Consider the following 22,581-nt stretch of genomic DNA (forward strand, 5'->3'; position numbering starts at 1 on the left):
CTGTGAGACAGACTAGGAGGGCTAGGCAGTAGGGAAAATACTGTAGTTCAGAGACTGTGAGACAGACTAGGAGGAGCTAGGCAGTAGGGAAAATACTGTAGTTCAGGACTGTGTGAGACAGACTAGGAGGGCTAGGCAGTAGGGAAAATACTGTAGTTCAGAGACTGTGAGACAGACTAGGAGGAGGCTAGTGTAGGAAAAATACTGTAGTTCAGAGACTGTGAGACAGACTAGGGAGGAGCTAGGCAGTAGGGAAAATACTGTAGTTCAGAGACTGTGAGACAGAGACTAGGAGGAGGCTAGGCAGTAGGGAAAATACTGTAGTTCAGGGACTGTGAGACAGACTAGGAGGGCTAGGCAGTAGGAAAATACTGTAGTTCAGAGACTGTGAGACAGACTAGGAGGGCTAGGCAGTAGGGAAAATACTGTAGTTCAGAGACTGTGAGACAGACTAGGAGGGCTAGGCAGTAGGGAAAAACACTGTAGTTCAGAGACTGTGAGACAGACTAGGAGGGCTAGGCAGTAGGGGAAAAAATACTGTAGTTCAGAGACTGTGAGACAGACTAGGAGGGCTAGGCAGTAGGGAAAATACTGTAGTTCAGAGACTGTGAGACAGACTAGGAGGGCTAGGCAGTAGGAAAATACTGTAGTTCAGGGACTGTGAGACAGACTAGGAGGGCTAGGCAGTAGGGAAAATACTGTAGTTCAGGGACTGTGAGACAGACTAGGAGGGCTAGGCAGTAGGGAAAATACTGTAGTTCAGAGACTGTGAGACAGACTAGGAGGGCTAGGCAGTAGGAAAATAATACTGGTTCAGAGACTGTGAGACAGACTAGGAGGGCTAGGGCAGTAGGAAAAATACTGTAGTTCAGAGACTGTGAGACAGACTAGGAGGGCTAGGCAGTAGGAAAATACTGTAGTTCAGAGACTGTGAGACAGACTAGGAGGAGCTAGACAGTAGGGAAAATACTGTGGTTCAGGGACTGTGAGACAGACTAGGAGGAGCTAGGCAGTAGGAGACTGTAGTTCAGAGACTGTGAGACAGACTAGGAGGGCTAGGCAGTAGGAAAAATACTGTAGTTCAGAGACTGTGAGACAGACTAGGAGGGCTAGGCAGTAGGGACAAAATACTGTAGTTCAGAGACTGTGAGACAGACTAGGAGGGCTAGGCAGTAGGGAAAATACTGTAGTTCAGAGACTGTGAGACAGACTAGGAGGGCTAGGCAGTAGGGAAAAATACTGTGTTCAGAGTTCAGAGACTGTGAGACAGACTAGGAGGAGCTAGGCAGTAGGAAAATACTGTAGTTCAGAGACTGTGAGACAGACTAGGAGGGCTAGGCAGTAGGGAAAATACTGTAGTTCAGAGACTGTGAGACAGACTAGGAGGGCTAGGCAGTAGGGAAAATACTGTAGTTCAGGGACTGTGAGACAGACTAGGAGGGCTAGGCAGTAGGGAAAATACTGTAGTTCAGAGACTGTGAGACAGACTAGGAGGGCTAGGCAGTAGGAAAAAAAATACTGTAGTTCAGAGACTGTGAGACAGACTAGGAGGGCTAGGCAGTAAGGAAAATACTGTAGTTCAGAGACTGTGAGACAGACTAGGAGGGCTAGGCAGTAGGGAAAATACTGTAGTTCAGAGACTGTGAGACAGACTAGGAGGGCTAGGCAGTAGGGAAAATACTGTAGTTCAGAGACTGTGAGACAGACTAGGAGGGCTAGGCAGTAGGGAAAATACTGTAGTTCAGAGACTGTGAGACAGACTAGGAGGGCTAGGCAGTAGGAAAATACTGTAGTTCAGAGACTGTGAGACAGACTAGGAGGGCTAGGCAGTAGGGAAAATACTGTAGTTCAGAGACTGTGAGACAGACTAGGAGGCTAGGCAGTAGGGAAAATACTGTAGTTCAGAGACTGTGAGACAGACTAGGAGGGCTAGGCAGTAGGGAAAATACTGTAGTTCAGAGACTGTGAGACAGACTAGGAGGGCTAGGCAGTAGGGAAAATACTGTAGTTCAGAGACTGTGAGACAGACTAGGAGGGCTAGGCAGTAGGGAAAATACTGTAGTTCAGAGACTGTGAGACAGACTAGGAGGGCTAGGCAGTAGGAAAATACTGTAGTTCAGAGACTGTGAGACAGACTAGGAGGGCTAGGCAGTAGGGAAAATACTGTAGTTCAGAGACTGTGAGACAGACTAGGAGGGCTAGGCAGTAGGGAAAAATACTGTAGTTCAGAGACTGTGAGACAGACTAGGAGGGCTAGGCAGTAGGAAAATACTGTAGTTCAGAGACTGTGAGACAGACTAGGAGGGCTAGGCAGTAGGGAAAATACTGTAGTTCAGAGACTGTGAGACAGACTAGGAGGGCTAGGAAAATACAGTAGGAGAAAATACTGTAGTTCAGAGACTGTGAGACAGACTAGGAGGGCTAGGCAGTAGGGAAAATACTGTAGTTCAGAGACTGTGAGACAGACTAGGAGGGCTAGGCAGTAGGGAAAATACTGTAGTTCAGAGACTGTGAGACAGACTAGGAGGGCTAGGCAGTAAGGAAAATACTGTAGTTCAGAGACTGTGAGACAGACTAGGAGGGCTAGGCAGTAGGGAAAATACTGTAGTTCAGAGACTGTGAGACAGACTAGGAGGGCTAGGCAGTAGGAAAATACTGTAGTTCAGAGACTGTGAGACAGACTGCCTATATATGTGTCTGCAGACAGTGGCCAATCTGTGGCAGTAAACTCACTGTTTATTCTGAGTGTGTATGAAGGGGAGTGATATGTTTAGTCTACAGTCTATAGATATAAACTTTATCTTATTCAACAGTAAAAGATGTTTTATTTCCTGAAGTTATGGAGACTTGATAAGATGAAGTTGCTGGACTAGATATGGAAAACTGAATTCTACACAGAGAGATATATTTTCAGGAAACCACTCCTTAATCTCAAATGTCTACAAGTGTTTTATGCCTGTGTTATGTTTGTTGTTAATAAGTGTCCTAGTTCAGTATTTTTTCCAGGAATCTGACAGCGGTCTGTTAGTATTTAAAACACTTACTGTTCGTATTTTAGTCACACTCAATTAAATTCCATTCAGTACTCTAAATGTACACTCAAGGTTTTCCAGTACTCTTACTGCAAGAATGGGTTCCTAAGATCGAATGTAGATTTTAAGGAAGGTCAAGTGGACCACACCGGACATGACCAGTGAAATGTTAGATGATTGACAAGGATGCAGGGAAACGTTCCAAGAAAGGACCAGGATGCAGAAATTTTTGGAGATTGATTATTGTTTCATTCATTAATAGGAAGGGTGTGATGATTGAAATATTGAAATCAGATGACAGTCTTGGTTGAACTAAATCAGATCAACGGTATTGTCTTAGTATTAAGTCTTGTACTTTCTACACCCCTATACTCAAGTAAGTATATTGTTTCACAGTCAAGTCATTTATAGCATTTTAGTATTATTGTTGCTGGCCATTTGTTCCTTGAGTCACTCATTATATTTGAGTGAAGAGTTTGGGTTCAGATATGTTGCTCAATGGCCATTTGAGGTAGTAATTAACAGCTGGAAAGTGTGCTTGAAGTGTCTGCTTGATATACCTGTCCAGTGGCAGGTGTGCTTGATATACCTGTAGTGTGTCACATATGCTTGATATACCTGTCCAGTGGCAGGTGTGCTTGATATACCTATAGTGTGTCATGTATGCTTGATATGCCTTAGTGATATATACCTGTCCAGTGGCCTTGATATACCAGTGGTCATACACCTTCCAGTATGCTTGATATACCTGTAGTGTGTCATATACCTGTATATGCTTGATATACCTGTCCAGTGGCAGGTATGCTTGATATACCTGTAGTGTGTCATGCTTGATATACATATATGCTGCTTGATATACCTGTAGTGTGTCACATATGTGTGATATACCTGTCCAGTGTCACATATGCTTGATATACCTGTCCAGTGGCAGGTGTCCAGTGGCAGGTATGCTTGATATACCTGTAGTGTGTCACATATGCTTGATATACCTGTCCAGTCCAGTGGCAGGTGTGCTTGATAAACCTATAGTGTGTCATGTATGCTTAATATAACTGTATTGTGTCATGTATGCTTGATATACCTATAGTGTGTCATGTGTGCTTGATATATTTGTAGTGTGTCAGGTTTGCTTGATATACCTGTAGTAATAGTCATGTATGCTTGATATACCTGTCCAGTGTCATGTATGCTGATATACCTGTCCAGTGGCAGGTGTGCTTGATGATATACCTGTGTGGCAGGTGCTTGATATGTCATGTATGCTTGATATACCTGTAGTGTGTCACATATGCTTGATATACCTGTCCAGTGGCAGGTGTGCTTGATAAACCTGTAGTGTGTCACATTTGCTTGATATACCTGTCCCATGGCAGGTGTGCTCGATATACCTGTAGTGTGTCATGTATACTTGATATACCAGTCCAGTTTCAGGTGTGCTTGATATACCTGTCCTGTGGCAAGTGTGCTTGATATACCTGTCCAGTATCAGATGTGCTTGATATACCCGTCCAGTGGCAGGTGTGCTTGATATAACTGTCCAGTATCAGATGTGCTTGATATATATACCTGTCCAGTATCAGATGTGCTTGATATACCTGTCCAGTTTCAGGTGTGCTTGATATACCTGTAGTGTGTCACATATGCTTGATACACCTGTCCAGTGGCAGGTGTGCTTGATATACCTGTAGCGTGTCACATATGCTTGATATACCCGTCCAGTGGCAGGTGTGCTTAATAGAGTGCCCTTCAGCATTAGAGTTTCAACTCTATGATTTAGACCATGATTAGTAAAAAAGCAATTTTGGTTTCAGGAGCACGATATCTCAGCAAATCTCGTCACCTCAGACGGATGCATTTTGAAGATACAAAACACCTGTTTGATTGTCTCATGAAGATCACAAGACGGGCCAATCATGTCCTGCACTAGTGCCCTGAAAATTGTCATTTTGGCCTTGGTTTTCATTCATGTCATATGTATAGAAGAGCCGACCAAAAGCAATGAGTCCCTGACCAATCACAATGAGTCCCACACCAACGAAAGCGGTGAACATACTGACGGCCATGAGGAGCATCATGGGATTGAAGTGGCAAGTCTGCACTTTCACAATGTCCGAGCTCCACTTCTGTTCACCATCGTCATCCTGTTGGCAGGACTCAGCAAAGTGGGTAAGTTGTCCCCCAGCATCTGATCTGAAATTATACAACAAAAGATCATCATCATCATCATCATCATCATCATCATCATCATCATCATAGGGATTTATCTAGGATTGTTATCTATGTGTCCTTTGTAGCCAAATGAGGAAAAGAATGTTATTTTGTTCAAAATTGGGATTTTTTAAAAGTTTTTGAAGACAATTTTGACATTGTAGTTTGAGACTGCATTCAGTGTAATACCATCTTATAATGATTCTTTATATTTATAACAAGCTTTTAGTGATACATTCAATTTCAAATTTGGTTTTTTTTAGAAATCTTTGTAAACTTTCCATGCACCTCTCTGTAAACTTTCCATGCACCTTTCTGTCCAACACTTGAATTGTATGAAAGACAATCCAGCCCAGTGGGTGGTCAGACTAACGCATAGTCTCTGAATATATATATATTTAGCACTGCAGATAAGGCTTGGCAGTAGGGAAAATAATGTGGTTCAGGGACTCAGTGAGACAGACTAAGTGGGTGGTGTAAGTTGCCAAGTAAGGCTGTTGGTCCATGTTCAAATCTCTACATGGTACAATATGTGATATATGTGGTCCAGTATTTGAAGGACCCCAAACAATTGAAGGCTTCAGTCCTAGCACACACTGAAACATGTGACGTCTCCCAAGGCCAAAGACTTTGTATTAGAGTGCCTTCCATAAATGGGTACCCAGTGGTATGAAATGGTAATGTGATGTAAACCTTCTAGCACCTCATAGGCATTCGGATTGTATACTCCCCATGAAGCTGAGAATGATTATTGAATCAATCTGAGACATTAATCAGGGTAGTGCTTTGAACACTCTTATGAAATCAAGCAACTTTATGCATATGCTTATTATACATATTGTTAACTTTAAAATATCATCAGCCATTTCTGCCTTGTGCATATTTTCATCCAACTTACACTTTCAATGTTCAGCCTGGTCGTCTGTTTAACGTTTTGTCAGTCTTATTTGAATATGGACAATTCCAATTTTCCATTTTTAATAATGTGCAAATAATCAATGTGTGTATGTTTCAGGGTTCCATTATGCAGACTTCTTATCATCAAAACTGCCTGAGTCTTGGTAAGACGGGATTTATTATAAAGAATTCAACATATTCATGTTAAAATACTTACCGTATATGACCGTCTATAAGACGACCCCATGGATAAGACGACCCCCAAACTTGACCCTTAAAATCAGTGTCAAAATGGTATGTTTCGTGCACAGCTGATTGCTATTTCCGGCTCAGATACACACGGTAATCTTAATCCCTGCAAATAATACAATGCCCAGCAAAAACAACTTATAACTTAAAAGGTAAATAATCTTGTCAAGTGATGTTTAATTGCAAATTTGACGTCTCTACTGACAAAGTCGTCTTCTGTTGTTTGTTCACGCGAAGTGATACGATGTTGTTTTCTTACCCCTGGAAAAAAGTTTGACGAAAGTGTAACCCATGGATAAGACGACCCCCTTCTACAGACTGCTTTTTGGGTCCTCAAAATTCGGCTTATAGACGGTCATATACGGTAGTAATGCTTAGATGCAGACTAGGGCTGGCTACCGATATATTGATCATAGAGATCGATAATCGTTAACTAAATATCGATCAATTATCAAAAAGATATTGGAGACATAACTTTGATCAAAAATGCCAAAAAATGTCTGAAAGAAATTAATATATTTCACATCATTGGCGAGTGGTGACATGTTTTTACATGGATTATTAAAAAACAGCCTCCTGAACATAATTTAAAAGTGAAACCGTGAATAAAGTCCTAAATTTGTATAATATGTAAGAAAATTAAAACTTTAAATTTAATATATGATATTATCAATAACACAATTTTCATACTGTTTTGTTGCAGTCTTCTGATCCTGATTGGAACTGTGATGGGTGCCATTCTTACGTAAGTTGAATACTATTACAGCATTTATTTGTAATTAGGTCATTTACCTAACACAACCTGAATAGAGGGAAAGATTTTAACACCAAATTTCAACAGTGTACTACCCCCCTAAAAATAGAGGTAGCATTGAAATCAGGTAATATGATACACCCGGCCTTACGACCCATGCTGCTCATCTTGACCATGTTGAACACCAGTGCTTGTCACCCTCCATTAGACCAGGGGCGGTGGGGTAGCCTAGTGGTTAAAGCGTTGGCTCGTCACGCCGAAGACCCGGGTTCGAATCCCCACGTGGGTACAATGTGTTAAGCCCATTTCTGGTGTCCCCCGCCATGATGTTGCTGGAATATTGCTAAAAGCGACGTAAAACCAAACTCAGTCAGTCAGTCCATTAGACCATGTGGCCAATACTCAAGTCAAAGTCAAAGATGTTTATTGTACAAAAGGCCTCCGGCCCATATACATTGGAGTTATACATATACATTATACATATGGTGCAATAAGTAGTAATTAGTGATCTAAACAGCAAATCATGATACAGGCAGTAAGTTATGTACAAGTAGTGAAATACGATGGACCTACAACACTTTTTATCAGATTGTTACGTTTAATAAGAGCATAATTGATATAGTACGACAGATTTATTATTACATGCTGGTCAGTTGATGAAAGAAGTAGTTTAAATGCTAATGTAGGTGGCTTACATAGATAATATTCAGCTATATATTTCGTACGCAAATCTTTATACAAAGGACATACAAGTAAAAAATGGATTTCATTTTACACATCTATATTACACAGTGGGCACATTCTCTTGCATCATTCAATATAACAACGTCTTCCTTCGTTTGCCATTATGGTGATCAAACTTAACCTAAAACGTATAAATGGATATCTTAATTTCTTTGATGTTAAACACGACAGATATTTCTCCGGCTGGAGTAGTGATTTGTATATTCTATAAGAGTCGTACCGTGAACTATTATCTATTACTGAATACCATTCTTGATTAAACATATTAAGACTTCTTTCTCGAAACTGAGTTAAAAACAAACTTGCATCACCAACTGACTGACTTAACCATACAAAACCATAACCATGTGCAAACAGAAGATTTCTTACATAAGATGCCCACGTCACTTTACCAATGTTGTCCAAATGAACAAGCATGTTATAAGCCTTTTTGGGTAATCTATGTTCTTGCATACACAATATCTTAAACCAAAATATTATACTCAAACAGTTGGTCTATGAACATGTGGACACTGTTTCAACAGTGGGGTTAACCTTGCTTGTTTTTAATAACCTGATACATTCTGTGGCTAGTTCCATATCAGCAAGAATGTCTGGAGGGTGGGAGGTGTCATACTAATTACTTCAAAACACTTTAACTGCTGCTGAAAGATCCTTAAAGATAGGTACTCTTCTAGCATACCATTTGGCCTAAGACTATGTAGAGAAGGTTGGCCAACATCCCAAATCAGCATTCTAGAATCATATGCTACTCCAAAAAGTGAAAGAACACCCAGTCATTCATAGTTCTGTCATTCCCTGAGAAATAACTAGCAATGTAAAAGAACTTGGGACCTTAACTTATTCTGAATAATATATTATGCAGGGGCACCTGTTACCAGTCTGTTACAGGAGTATATCATTAAAAAGCAAAATGACAAGCTGTGTGTGTTTGGAGGTGACATTTATTCCATATAGTACTCAATCATTCAGACAATATCCATGTAATGAGGTGTAACATAATATAACATACATGACAATCTAAACCAGGGTTGCAATGAATACACTATGTGGCGAATATGATACGTATCATGAATATTGGGTAACGAATACGAATAATTATTCACGAATACAATATTGTAGTTAAGTGATTGATGTACGATAATGGAATGCCCATGTTGACAGTTTTGATTTGGCACAGCAATAACCAGTCATCTCATGACACTCAAATTTGGTATGTAATAGTTATAATTGACAGTACCATGTGTGGCCTTGGCAAACTAACATGACTTGGGCTACTGCAAGGCTAGTACATATTCCATTACTGCATATCTCACTTTCAAAAAGTACACAAGGGTTCAAGTAAATAATGCTCCATTAAAAAAACGTAAATATTCGTTAATATTCGGTTCTGGTGGCCACGAATAACGAATTGATTTCATGAAGGGCTACGGTTCTATTCACCGAAGATGCGAGTGAATCGTTACAGCCTTAATCTAAACATTCAAAGATATAACAGCACCTTAATTCTGACACATTTATCTGAACGTGCAATACATACGTCACTAGTTCATGATAAATAACTCATAGTACATGTATATACAATTTACAGACCCTAATACTTATATAACATGTCACTTATCGTAATTGAATATTTTAGTTAATATATAGTTAAAAGAATACTGGTAACGTATAGGATATGACATTATAAATATGTACTGTATATTACCGTAGATAAGCTGATCTCATAGATAAGCTGACCCACTAACTTGACCCTTAAAATCAGTATCAAAATGGTGTGTTTCGTATAGGTGTGGGCGATAATACCGGTTAACCGGTATATTGCAATTCGAACTTCACAATACGATTTTATACAATTATTGACTTCTATTGAGGTTGATCCAATGATTTATTGACCTTGGACATGTGATATTCACTGAGGCGAAGCCGAAGGTGAATATCTCATGTCCAAGGTCGATAAATCATTGGATCAACCGAACTGAAGTCAATAATTGTTTTATTATATGACAATAGTACTGAATACATTGAATACACAGTCTTGAAGCTCTGTGGTGTCGTTCCGTCTGCCATTTTGATACAGATGGGATGTAACTCTAAACCAACACAGTCACAGGGACGAAGCGATGCCTATTGCTTCCTTATCGAGCATGACGCACGCAGTGCGGAGTTCACAGCTGGAATATCCCAAATCTATTTTTAGCCACGGGAGGTGCTTGGATTGTTATATCAACCTCTCGCGACGTGGCGAGGTTGACATCGCTTGCGTCAACGCTGTCATGTGACCAGGTGGGCCAATCAGAAGGTGGAAAATCTACCCGTCATATAATAAATTGCGGTACACTTTTCATGAACCGGTTCACCCGGTATGATCAGTAAGTTTCGAGATGTAGTTAAAACTACTAATAACATTTGTATTTCCTTTATAATATTATACATTAATAGTTTTGAGAATGTTTATTGGTCACATAATTGTGCTAGATAAGAAAAATAGATTGGTACCGGCACTCGTTGTAAGGATAAACAAACCAAAATGATGGACACTGCTGCCGACGCTTTTTCTTAGGTTCTAAACTTTAGAGGGAAGTCTTTAATATGGAAACATATTCAATTGATCTCTTGTACAATTACATCTGAGTCCTGACAGTGGCCAGTGGCATTGTTTCGAAAGAAAGGAAACAGCTACCTAAACCATGTGTTACACTTTCACAATATATTGCAATACGAAAATTTTGGCAGTACCCAACCCTAGTTTCGTATTTTACGTTCATAGAGCAAAACCTGGGATTAAAATTACACAATGCTAGAATATATTTTTCTTGGTAAAATTATAGTTTTAGATATTATTTTTTACTGATCACAGCATCAAACTTCATCCTGTTATATTATTGAGTATGTTGTTACTAGATCACCGGTAGATCACCGGGAAATGTGTGCACAGCCGATTGCTATTTCCGGTTCTGATACAAGATAAGAAAAGGAAATAATCTTGTCAAGTGATGTTTAATTGCAAATTTGACGTCTTCACTGACAAAGTCGTTTTCTCTTGTTCATTCACAAGAAATGAAACTATGTCACCAGAAAAAAATGTTTGACCCGTTGATAAGCCAACCCGTTCTACAGGCTGCTTTCTTCTTAAAACTTCAGCTTATCTACAGTAATATACGGTGATGTACACTATCTATTATCATTAGAAGTAGGAAAAATACATATAAACAGCATAGTTTGGTTGCAGGTGAACATATAATAGATGCATGATTTGTATAAATGTTCATAGATGTGACATCTGAATCCTGTGTATATTACACATTACATTCAGAAAGAAGTGATGGATAAGTGATTTCTACACACTCTGTCGGGTGAGGTGAAAAGGGATTTTACGTCGTACTTAAGAATATTCCGCTCATATGACGATATGCATGCGTGTGTACGTGTGGCTGCTTGTACGAGCCCAGGCTGAAGCTGGTTTATAGTGCTAGCTCACTTAGATACCATGCCCCAGTTAAGCATGAATACCCTACTCAGACACATTATACGGTCTCCGAGCTGACCAATCCTTGTTGTACCCATTAATACCCGAGTGCCAGGCTGGGACCAACAAGTACCATGTTTTGGTATGACGTGGTCGGGGATCGAACCTGCGACCTTCGACTCTCCGGGGGACCCTCTAACCACTACACCACGGTGGTGGTTCACACTGTGTGGGTCAGTCTGGGATGTGACTATAAACCCACAGGCGGTCAGGATTATCGTGTTCCTATAAAATGTAAATACAACATATGACCATCTTTCCTGAATGTATACATTGTGTGCATCATGGCGACAGTTACTTTATAGAAAAACAACTTCTACTGGGGGTTAAAGCATTCACTCGTCATGCCAAAGACCAGGGTTCATTTCCACACATGGGTACAATATGTTAATGCCCATTTCTGGTGTTCCCCTTTGTGATATCACTCACTCACTCACTCACTCACTCACTCACTCACTCACTCACTCACTCACCAGCGTAAATTTCGCATACTGCATACTGATAAAATTGAGGGTATATCGGCTATTTCACGGAAAGATAATTATCAACAATACTTCACATTATTTATGGCATATTTAATGGATAAGTTAAAATTCTATGTGGGGAATCGAACCCGGGCCTTCGGCATGACGAGCAAACGCTTTAACCACTAGGCTACCCCACTGCCCTGCATCCTTTAAAAGTATGCAAATGGTATGCAAGAAAGTTGCAATTTAATGCATTTTTATGTTAATCAACTAGGAGTGAGTGAGTATGGTTTTACGCCTCTTTTAGCAATATTCCAGCAATATTTAGGTGGGGGATACCAGAAATTGGCTTCACACATTATACCCATAAGGGGAATCGAACTCAGGTCTTTGTCATGACAAGTGACTGCTTTAACCACTAGGCTACCTTACCACCCATTTTTCAGCTATGAAGCCGAGGTGTTGTATTGAAGAAGCCAGATGGTTTGAGACAGGAACGGAAAATCCTGTCCACCCTTTATAGTTTAATAAAAAAGCGTTAACAACTTATAATACTAACCATCAAAAGTTTACTCACTAGTGTAAATATAGCCACTTACTTCAGACCGCCTCCGTGGTGTAGTGGTTAGAGCGTTCGCCCGGAGAGCGGAAGGTCGCGGGTTCGATCCCAGACCGCGTCATACCAAAAGACGTTAAAATATGGTACTCGTTGGTCCCTTCCAGGCGCTCGGCATTAATGGGTACAACAAGGACTGGTCGCCTCGGAGTCAGTATAATGTGTCTGAGTGGGGTATTCATGCTTCACTGCGGCATGGTATCTCAGTGGGCTAGCACTATAAAACCAGCTTAAGTCTGGGCTAGTACAAGCAGCCGCACATACACATACACACGCATGCATGTCGTCACATGAGCGAAATATTCTCAAGCATGACGTAAAAACCCAATTTCACCTCACCTCACTTACTTCAGTCAACTATTCTAAACTAAATTTTGCAAAATATTCCATACTGTTTAAAGGTACTGTTTACACATGAACTAATGTATTGTAAAACAACTTCATAACATTGAAAATATTATTGTCATGAATTCAATAAATGATGAAACTCAGTGAAAATTTGGCACCTTCTTAACAAAACTTTCAACCAAAACGCAGCTGTTCACATGCACTGTATTTGTACAAGCTTTACACCAGTTTGATTCATGAACCTCGAGCAATTCATCTGCATGAGGGTTGCTGTTGGTTCCCCCAAGTTAGTGGAGACATTCATCTTTGATGTAATTATATACATGTACATGTATATACAGTCAGTTTGAGTCAGAAACGGACCGATGAATTGCAAATTTTATCATTGTACAAAATTGCCACATAAATATAAATAGTACACATGTTTATCATTTACTAATACCCAACAGCTTTCTGATATTTGAAAAATTTCCCGGACTCCACCAAAAACATTGTTTAAGAAACTATCATCATTGAAAACGCAAAAGTTGTGATCTGTCGCGCTGGGGTGAAACATATATTTATGTGGCAATTTTGTACAGTGATAAAACTGGCCAATAAAAACATAAGAATTTTATTTTTTGAGTGGGGAAAATTAATTTTTATTTTTTTTCGTATTCTTGACAAAATACGACAGGCGGATTCGTAAAACAAGAAATAAAATTGGTCTGGCCTAATGTTTGTTTAAAAATATAGATTTTATAGAAAATGTCAAGATCTTCATGAGTCCATGTATACTGTAAATCTGTAAAGTTTAGTGTCTAGGAAAGAACTGCGAAAACTCTTACACACATGGAGTAGAATCATGACTCAGCTATTTTTGTGCAGATCAGCAACGGATAAAAAAGTAAGGAGACATTTATTTTATTCACTTGAACACTTCAGCAAACAGGTAGTGCATGTTTTAGATAAATACTACCTCACATGTTTTGTTTCCTTAACTACACTCGGTCACTCCATGTCAATAGTCTCATGACGTGAGTTCACCGAGCTGCCATGTCTTGTCAAGATGCTTACATAACACAACGCAGTCCACAAACACCATCCAGTCTGTAGTGCTTGATAAACATTCTACTCCAAACTTCCACTGCCAACATACATCTAAAATTTAAAATTTAAAAAAAATATATTTAAATTTAAATTTAAATTTAGATTACTCTGAGTCAGCATTTCATGATGTAGCTTTTTACTGATCTAAAGTATCAAGGGTGAGTGAGTGAGTGAGTTTAGTTTTATGCCGTTTTCATAAATATTCTGGCAGTATCATGTTGGGGGACACCAGAAATGGGCTTCACACATTGTACCCATGTGGGGAATCGAACCCGGGTCTTCGGTGTGGCGAACTAACTTTAACGACTACACTACCCAACTACCCAAAAGTAACAAGGGTTCACACAGATTCGTTTGAAAAGTATTTCAATTTAACAATGTCTGAATATATAGTAAAGTGCTTGATTCTGCCATTTTGTCGTCATTGTGCTGGAAAGGTGCTGAAATTGTTTTTACTTGTCTTGAAAAATGTTGGAATGTTAATGAAATGTCTAACTATAACGAAATCCAGAAAACTATTTATAGTCGTGTTTTAATTAATTGTTTACCTCTTGTCGCTCACAACACACAAAAAACCCACCTGTTTTCTGTTCTGACTTACCTGCAGTAGTGTCTGTGTGCGCATTGTTTTATTGAATGTTTAATTATCGCTGTCCTGACTGGCACTTGGATCTCAATGGAATAAGAAAGAGGTTATGAATGTCAGATTGACCTGTGAATAAAGCAGAGTGTTGTGTTTGCTTCAGATTGTGTGTAAATAAAGGGACTGTGACTTTCTAATGGAAGTCCTTCTATTTGTGTGAGGACCTCACTGAGTTCTGTATACTGTAAATCTGTAAAGGTTAGTGTCTAGGAAAGAACTGTGAGAACTCTTACACGTCAACCTGTGAAGATCCAGGTTAGAATTGATCTTCAGCAACCCATGCTTGCCGTAAGAGGCGACTAACAGGATCAGATGGTCCGGCTCGCTGAATTGGCTGACTCATGTCATTGTATTCCAGTTGAGTAGATCGATACTCATGCTGTTGATCACAGGATAGTCTGGTCCAGACTCGATTATTTATAGACTGCTGCCGTATTGCTGGAATATTGTTGAGTGCAAGACATGCACCAACCAAGTCAGCAATCCTGTTAATCTCCTCTTACTACGAGTATGGGTTGCTGAAGACCAACTCTAACCCAGATCTTGAAATGAATGAAAAGAGCTCTAAAAGAGTCCAAAATCTGTATGAGCTCTATCCCAGATGATGTTGCAAAACCTCTCAGATGCAGTGATCCACTCTCAACAAATATTATGGTATAAAACCTCTGATGCAGTGATCAACTCTCAAAAATCTTATGGTATAAAACTTTCCAGATTTACGGTGTTATGTGAGATGCATGTATCTAGATGCTGTACTCATGTTACAGAATCACAGAAATAGCTGCGCTTCTTTCTCTTAATTCTGTAATGATGCTGCACAGATTTTACCAAGGCATGTTTTCACTCAGTTTCACGTAGAATATTTCAACTCATTTGTAAAAATTATGGCTAGTTCCAGAGTTCTAGAAACAAACACACCATACCTTCCTCAGGTATCTTCAAAACAGACATAAAGACTGACTGACTGACTGAGTTAAGTTTTACGCCGCTTTTAGCAATATTCCAGCAATATCACGGCAGGGGAACACCAGAAATGGGCTTTACACATTGTGCCAATGTGGGGAATCGAACCCGGGTCTTCGGCGTGACGAGCCAACGCTTTAACCACTAGGCTACCCCACCGCCCCAGACATAAAGAATTGAGGGTGTGTTTGTTTATGGAATTCTGGAACTATCCATAATTTTTACAAGAGGTGAAATGCTGTTGTCTAAATATCTGATGAGTTCCATTTTACCATTTCTGTCAATGCAACATTTTAGAGTAGAAAAGTAGATGATATACATAAGAAAGAAATATTTACCAAGTTGAATAAAAAATGAGTTTAAAAGCCATTATGCTAATGACAGTGTAGGAACAGGCTGTATAGTTGTACTTTGTGGAGATGTTTCATTCGTTTCAATTCCTACTGGACATAGTTTGGCATACATGATTATTTTCATGTCAGTCTACGTTTGTCTCCATATTAGACTGTTGACACATGCATTGTATTTCAATTTTAGGTGGGAGGTATCAAATCCACTGTAATATATCTCTGTGTCCCAAACTCAGTAGTTTTATGTCAATTCTACCATGTTAAACCCTGTGGGCCACCAGAGGTTTGTAATCACAATTATGCAGCGCTGATTATTTTATGAAGACTGTGTTTGACCTTGCAAAATATAGTATTTGATACTGCACTCAAGGTTCAATGTAGCTCCATCAAATTGACAGTTAACATAGTTTTACTTTGAATATGGAGTGTATATGTTCATATATGTGGTTACCTGTGTATACCAGGGGTGGAAATAACTTTATAATTGCTAGTGTACTCCGGTACAGTGTCACATGTAAAATCACTTGCCCTGATAATTTTTCCGCTATACCATCAGTTTTCCTGTTGACTTTTTAAATAAACAACATGATTAACATTGGAAAGTCAACAAGACACCGGTACAGCATGATATACAAATTTGCTTGCCCGACAGAAAAAAACACTGGACTCGGACGTCGGGGAATGGTTTATTTCCACCCCTGGTATACCTGTATGTGCATGTTCATACCTGTGTTTACCTGTGTGTCTGTGTGTACATGTTCATACCTGTGTGTTACCTGTGTGTCCATGTGTCTACCTGTGTGTCCATCTACCTGTGTATCTGTGTGTACATGTTCATACCTGTGTTTACCTATGTGTCTTTGTTTACCTGTGTGTCCATGTGTCTACCTGTGTATCTGTGTGTACATGTTCATACCTGTGTTTACCTATGTGTCTGTGTTTACCTGTGTGTCCATGTGTCTACCTGTGTATCTGTGTGTACATGTTCATACTGTGTGTACCTATGTGTCTGTGTTTACCTGTGTGTCCATGTGTCTACCTGTGTATCTGTGTGTACATGTTCATACCTGTGTTTACCTGTGTGTCTGTGTTTACCTATGTGTCTGTGTTTACCTGTGTGTCTGTGTTTACCTGTGTATCTGTGTGTACATGTTCATATCTGTATGTACCTGTGTTTACCTATGTACCTGTGTTTACCTATGTGTCTGTGTTTACCTATGTGTCTGTGTTTACCTGTGTGTGTCTACCTGTGTATCTACCTGTGTATCTGTGTGTACATGTTCATATCTGTATGTACCTGTGTTTACCTGTGTGTCTGTTTACCTGTGTATCTGATTTCAGGTTACCTGTGTGTCTGTGTTTACCTGTGTGTCCACCGCGTCTACCTGTGTATCTGTGTGTACACGTTCATATCTGTATGTACCTCCTGTCTGTAGCATTCTTCTTCTTCTCTCCACACACCTTCTCTCCTTCCTCCGTGAGTATATATAGAGAATGAGTATACACCCATCTCATCTGGTCTCCTGATCTATGCCAGGGTGGTATTATCCCCAGGTAGTACTTTCGGGTAGAACAGCTGGTTCCCGTCATAACTTCATGTCATATGAGCATTATAGGAACTCAGTGTGTGAGTATGGGTGGAAACATTATATCGCTATAATGTCTCAGTTAGCAATATTCCAGCAATGAATCACGTGTTTGCAGGGGGACCCCAGAGATCTCAGCAAGTCGTTGACACTTCGTGCTTCACGCAGTTGTACCCATGTGGGGAATCTCAATCTATGCCAGGGTGGTTCTTCAGTGCGTGACTTGTCATAGAGCATTATACGCTGAGTGTGTGAACCTATACTAATCTTGACTGTGTGTTTGTACCCAGCAATCCAACCTGGTTTTTCAGCATTATAGGAACCTATATGGCTTGACTGTGACATATGACATGGGGACTGACTGACTGACTGACTGAGTTTATTTCTGCCCGCTTATAATATTCCAGCAATATCACGGCGGGGACACCAGAAATGGAATATTGTGCCCATGTGGGAATCGAACCGGGTCATAAAAACGCTTTAACCACCAGGCTACCCCACTTATAGGAACCCAGATGGCTACACTTCCACATGGGTACACTCAGATGGCTACCACTCACTCAGATGGCTACAATCTTTGCAGATTATGCAGTGAGTGAGTGAGTGAATATGGTTTTATGCCTCTTTTAGCAATATTCCAGCAATATCACGGTAGGGGATACCAGAAATGGGCTTCAGACATTGTACCCATGTGGGGAATTGAACCCCGGTCTTCAGCTTCACTAGTGAACACTTTAATCACTAGGCTACCCCACCGCCCTGCTTATTGTACAGACTCCTAGTTGTGGACTGTTCTGCTTTATGTATAACCACACCAGGCACTGTTGCCATGTCAACCTTAGAAGACCAGCTCTCTGGTGTGATCTGTCTGCTATTTGTATTGCCATACCCAGTATGGTGAAAATCTGTCTATGGTGGGAGAATATTTATTCATATATCATCTGGCAAGCTAAAGTTCTGATGGTGTAAAAGTGTCAGAGAAAGGTCTTCTTTGAAATCTAAGTTCTCACAAACCTATGGCCAAACAAGGTACTATTTGCTTCTGTTCACCCAGCAGAATATGGGTACCCAGTGGGATAAATCATGTGATTAATAACCTTCTAGCACCTCAAAGACAGCTTGGGTCATACGGTGTAATAATAATCAGCGCCATTGAGCATCGTATGTGGAAACTAGCTGCTGTACAATCCATCATCATTATTATTATTATTTGAAGGTACCAAACTACTGACCCGTGAAGATCCGGGGTAGAATAGGTCTTCAGCAACCCATGCTTGCCACAAAAGGCAACTATGCTTGTCGTAAGCTTTGTGTGCTGGCGAGTTGGTGAGTTGTTCCGAGAGAGTAACCCTTGAAGATCCGGGTCAGAATTGGTCTTCAGGAACCCATGCTTGTCGTAAGAGGCAACTAACGGGATCGGGCGCTCAGGCTCACTGACTTGGTTGACACATGTCATCGTATCCCAATTGCGTAGAACGATGCTCATGCTGTGGATCACTGGATTGTCTGGTCCAGACTCGATTATTTACAGACCGCCGCCATATAGCTTGAATATTGCTGAGTGCGGCGTAAAACTAAACTCACTCACTCACCAAACTACTACATGTATATTGATTGTGTTTTCAGAATCATCTTGGAGGCATCCTTCAGTCTTCATGACAGAACGTTTGCTGACAACATCGGATCTGTCCTCCTGTTTGCTGTCATTGTGAGTTCTTCATAGTTCACAGGAACATCCGATCATATTTTACATGACATTTTTTCATATACATTGCACAGGATATTCCCTGAACCATTTCAGCGCCATTTGTGTTACGCACTACTGTGCGACATCAAAAAGTCTGTTTGAGAACCTGTCTCCAGATACTTATTCTTGTCTCCCTGCTGAGATTTCAGATTAGAATTGTTCCTCAGCCACACACCTTATTGTATTCCAAGTAAAATTCCTGGGTTGAACTTGTCCTTAGCAACCTATTCTTGTCTCCCCCTGCTCATGATATCAGTCAACCGTGAAGGTCCGGGTTAGAATATTGGTATTCAGCAACCCATGCTTGTCGTAAGAGGCAACTAACGTGATCGTGTGGTCAGGCTCGCTGACTTGGTTGACACATGTCATCAGTTCCCAATTGCACAGATCGATGCTCATGCTGTTGATCACTGGATATATTGCTGAGCACGGCGTAAAAATAAACTCACTCACTCATGATATCAGTAACATGTTTATCTGGTCCTGATGCATATTTCACAGGTGGTCATAGTTCCAAAAGCTGGAATATTGCTGAGTGACAAAAACAAAAACTAACATGCATCAAGGTGGATGTCAATAATTTGAGTTTCCTTCTGTCTACCACAAGCAAGCATGTGACATCATATCATCTTTTTCCATTTCAGGGAACTATAATTGCATGCTTTGCTTTAGGTGAGTATCATAAAGTGTTTGGCATTTAGAAACAATACACACAACACATACACAGGGTGAAATATAGTGATGTCAACTTCTGGAATATGATCAGGGACAAACATTAACTTCTTTGAGTGGCATTTTAGAATCCGTTGGGAAGTTACGACAATATAGAATAATTAACTTTGTCGTAATGGATAACAACTTGTCCCTTTCTTTGCACTCCTCCCTTTTGTAACAAACAGTGAACTGTGTCAATATTTTAATGATAGTTTGTTAAACAACTTTATTATTTTTAGGAGATTCCGCTTTTGAGCCAAACGAACTACAGATTCAGGCATGCTTGACAACGGTACGAGAATCTGTATCGAAACGTCTCACTCACAATAAAAGAAGTTGTTACCCATAACGTTTGTTCTGTCGAGGGACAAGCAGTTTGGAGTTTATTCTTACTCCATCAAGTTGTTTGATTGACATTAGTTGAAATAATCAAAGATTGGTCGCAGTGACCAAACGACCAACACTCGCGGTGGGCGATGTGGCTAAAGCGCCAGGCTAGTGATCCAGCGAGCTTGAGGTGACGAGATCGAGCCCACCTGTGACCGGGTGTAAAAACCTTGGAGTCAGCTTTGTGTGCAGACTCTTTCAGTGTTGTCACAACCCCTAGTGTACAGTACACAACCCTGTGCTCTTAAAAGAACCCACAAACCCACAAATCTGTTGGTATATTACCAGATGGTGGCCACATGAATACGTACAAACACCAAGTTGCGGGTACAGCAACGTGCAGTGAACTTGGACAAAGTACTGTGACCATGTGTACGAGTCCACCCAGCTGTGAATGGGTACCTCATTTGGATGGGAAAGCCGTAAAACGCAGTACGCCCAGTGGCTGCAAGAGTTGTATGCTCCCTAGGGAGTTGAGATTGATAATACGATGTGCCGTTGAGATTGACATCCAACGATGGAGGGAAATACCATCACCTTGAGCATGTACTAGTTGCATGGATGTGTGCGCTATATAAACATCCTATAATAATAACATTTCTCATAATCGAACACAAATGATTTTTGAACAATTGTTTTAGTGTTTGAAACACTTAATGATGGAACATATCTTAGAAGTTGTCAGGGCCTGAAAACATGTTTAATTCTTAGAAAACACACTTAAAAATTCACTTTTTGAAAAGTCATGACTGATATTTCTTACATATAAGACTCCAGGAGCTCGAGGTTTATGTTCGTGATATATTAGTCATCACTTTAAAGTAGCAAGTTGCATCATGTTACACTGGATGTGAAATTTGCAAATGCAATTTGCGCATTTTGGGGAAAAAACAAAAAACAACAGAGATCCATGTTACACTTATCTGCAATAACAACCTGAATAGGAAAATATGAAAAATGACACCAACCAATTTTTTTCGATGATTGCTGGTTGGTAATGAACCAATCATCAGTTGTGAGATTTCAACCAATTCCCAACACTGATTGACGCTGGTGAGTAGATGACGAAACATACACTGTTATGGATGACAACTTCTTTTTAATTTTGGTGGAAGAATCTGCACCAAAACGTTGCACTGTGCAATAAAGACTGACTGACTGACTGAGTTTGGTTTTACGCTGCTTTTAGCAATATTCCAGCAACATCACGGCGGGGACACCAGAAATGGACTTCACACATTGTACCCATGTGGGGATTCGAACCCGGTCTTCGGCATGACGAGCCAACGCTTTAACCACTAGGCTACCCCACCGCCCCTGCAATAAAGAAGTTGCCATCCATAAAGCGCTTCATTATTCCGTCATTGGGTGACCTTGATGGTCGGTCTGATGAAGCAGTAAGAATATCCTCCAAATTGCTGTGTCCCTCATATTATAGAAGTCGACATCTATAAATTTCCACCCTTTTTGTAAGTATGATAGTTTGGCAGGGCTCCGGATAAAAAATATGCATGATACGGAAGGAAATAATTTAGAAAACGTAGCAGATACGCACCAAGACAATGGGAGAGAGAGAGAATCATTTACAGATGTATTTATCTGAAAAAAGTATTGTTTTATTGTTTATTGACCTGTTTACACAAGACTAGCAATGTTGTGGTGCATACATGAAACAAAACACAAGACTACTGATACTCCATTAAATTCCATTCAGTACTCTAAATGTACTCTTAAGTTTAGTACTCTAAATGTACTCTAATTTTTTCCCGTATTCCTGTATTGAAAATATCAGGAGTATGTACTCCTCATGTTGAAAAATTATCTGGAGCCCTGGTTTGGTATTAAACAATCTCTCCCCTCTTTAGTATAGCACAATGACATATTGGTATGCATGTTGTAATCTCCTAGACAACACCCAGGGGCGGTGGGGTAGCCTGGTGGGTAAACCGTTCTCTTGTCACACTGAAGAACCGGGTTCGATTCTCCACATTAGTACAATATGTGAAGCCTTTTCTGGTGTCCCCCGCCATGATATTGCTGGAATATTGCTAAAAGCTGCATAAAGCTAAACTCACTCACTCACTGTTTTCAGGTCATATGATATTTTCCTGTTAAGGCGTATATTTTTTATTACCTGTTTTTTATCTGCAGTGTATGAAATAAGGCCCGTCCGACCGCCCGAGATGGTCTAGATTTCTGACGGACGGTCTAAATTTACAGCTAGCGAGCCCGATGGTCTGGTAATTTTTTTAGATGTT

At 40.2% G+C, this 22,581-nt stretch overlaps 1 protein-coding gene across 1 annotated transcript in view; it reads left to right on the forward strand.

The window, feature by feature from the left end:
* Nucleotides 1-22,581, forward strand: part of LOC124253204 (sodium/hydrogen exchanger 1-like) — an 89,388-nt gene that overhangs the window by 21,945 nt on the left and 44,862 nt on the right. The window contains exons 2-8 of the mRNA XM_046686931.1: nt 4,844-5,198; nt 6,256-6,301; nt 7,090-7,131; nt 16,077-16,083; nt 17,326-17,366; nt 19,102-19,183; nt 19,867-19,894. Of these exons, the coding sequence (XP_046542887.1) occupies nt 4,946-5,198; nt 6,256-6,301; nt 7,090-7,131; nt 16,077-16,083; nt 17,326-17,366; nt 19,102-19,183; nt 19,867-19,894 (499 nt within the window). The 5' untranslated portion in view covers nt 4,844-4,945. The remainder of the gene's footprint in view (nt 1-4,843; nt 5,199-6,255; nt 6,302-7,089; nt 7,132-16,076; nt 16,084-17,325; nt 17,367-19,101; nt 19,184-19,866; nt 19,895-22,581) is intronic.

This window comes from Haliotis rubra, unplaced genomic scaffold (assembly GCF_003918875.1).
Source record: "Haliotis rubra isolate DU_JTF1 unplaced genomic scaffold, ASM391887v1 Scf535, whole genome shotgun sequence".
Classification (NCBI taxonomy): Eukaryota; Metazoa; Mollusca; class Gastropoda; order Lepetellida; family Haliotidae; genus Haliotis; species Haliotis rubra.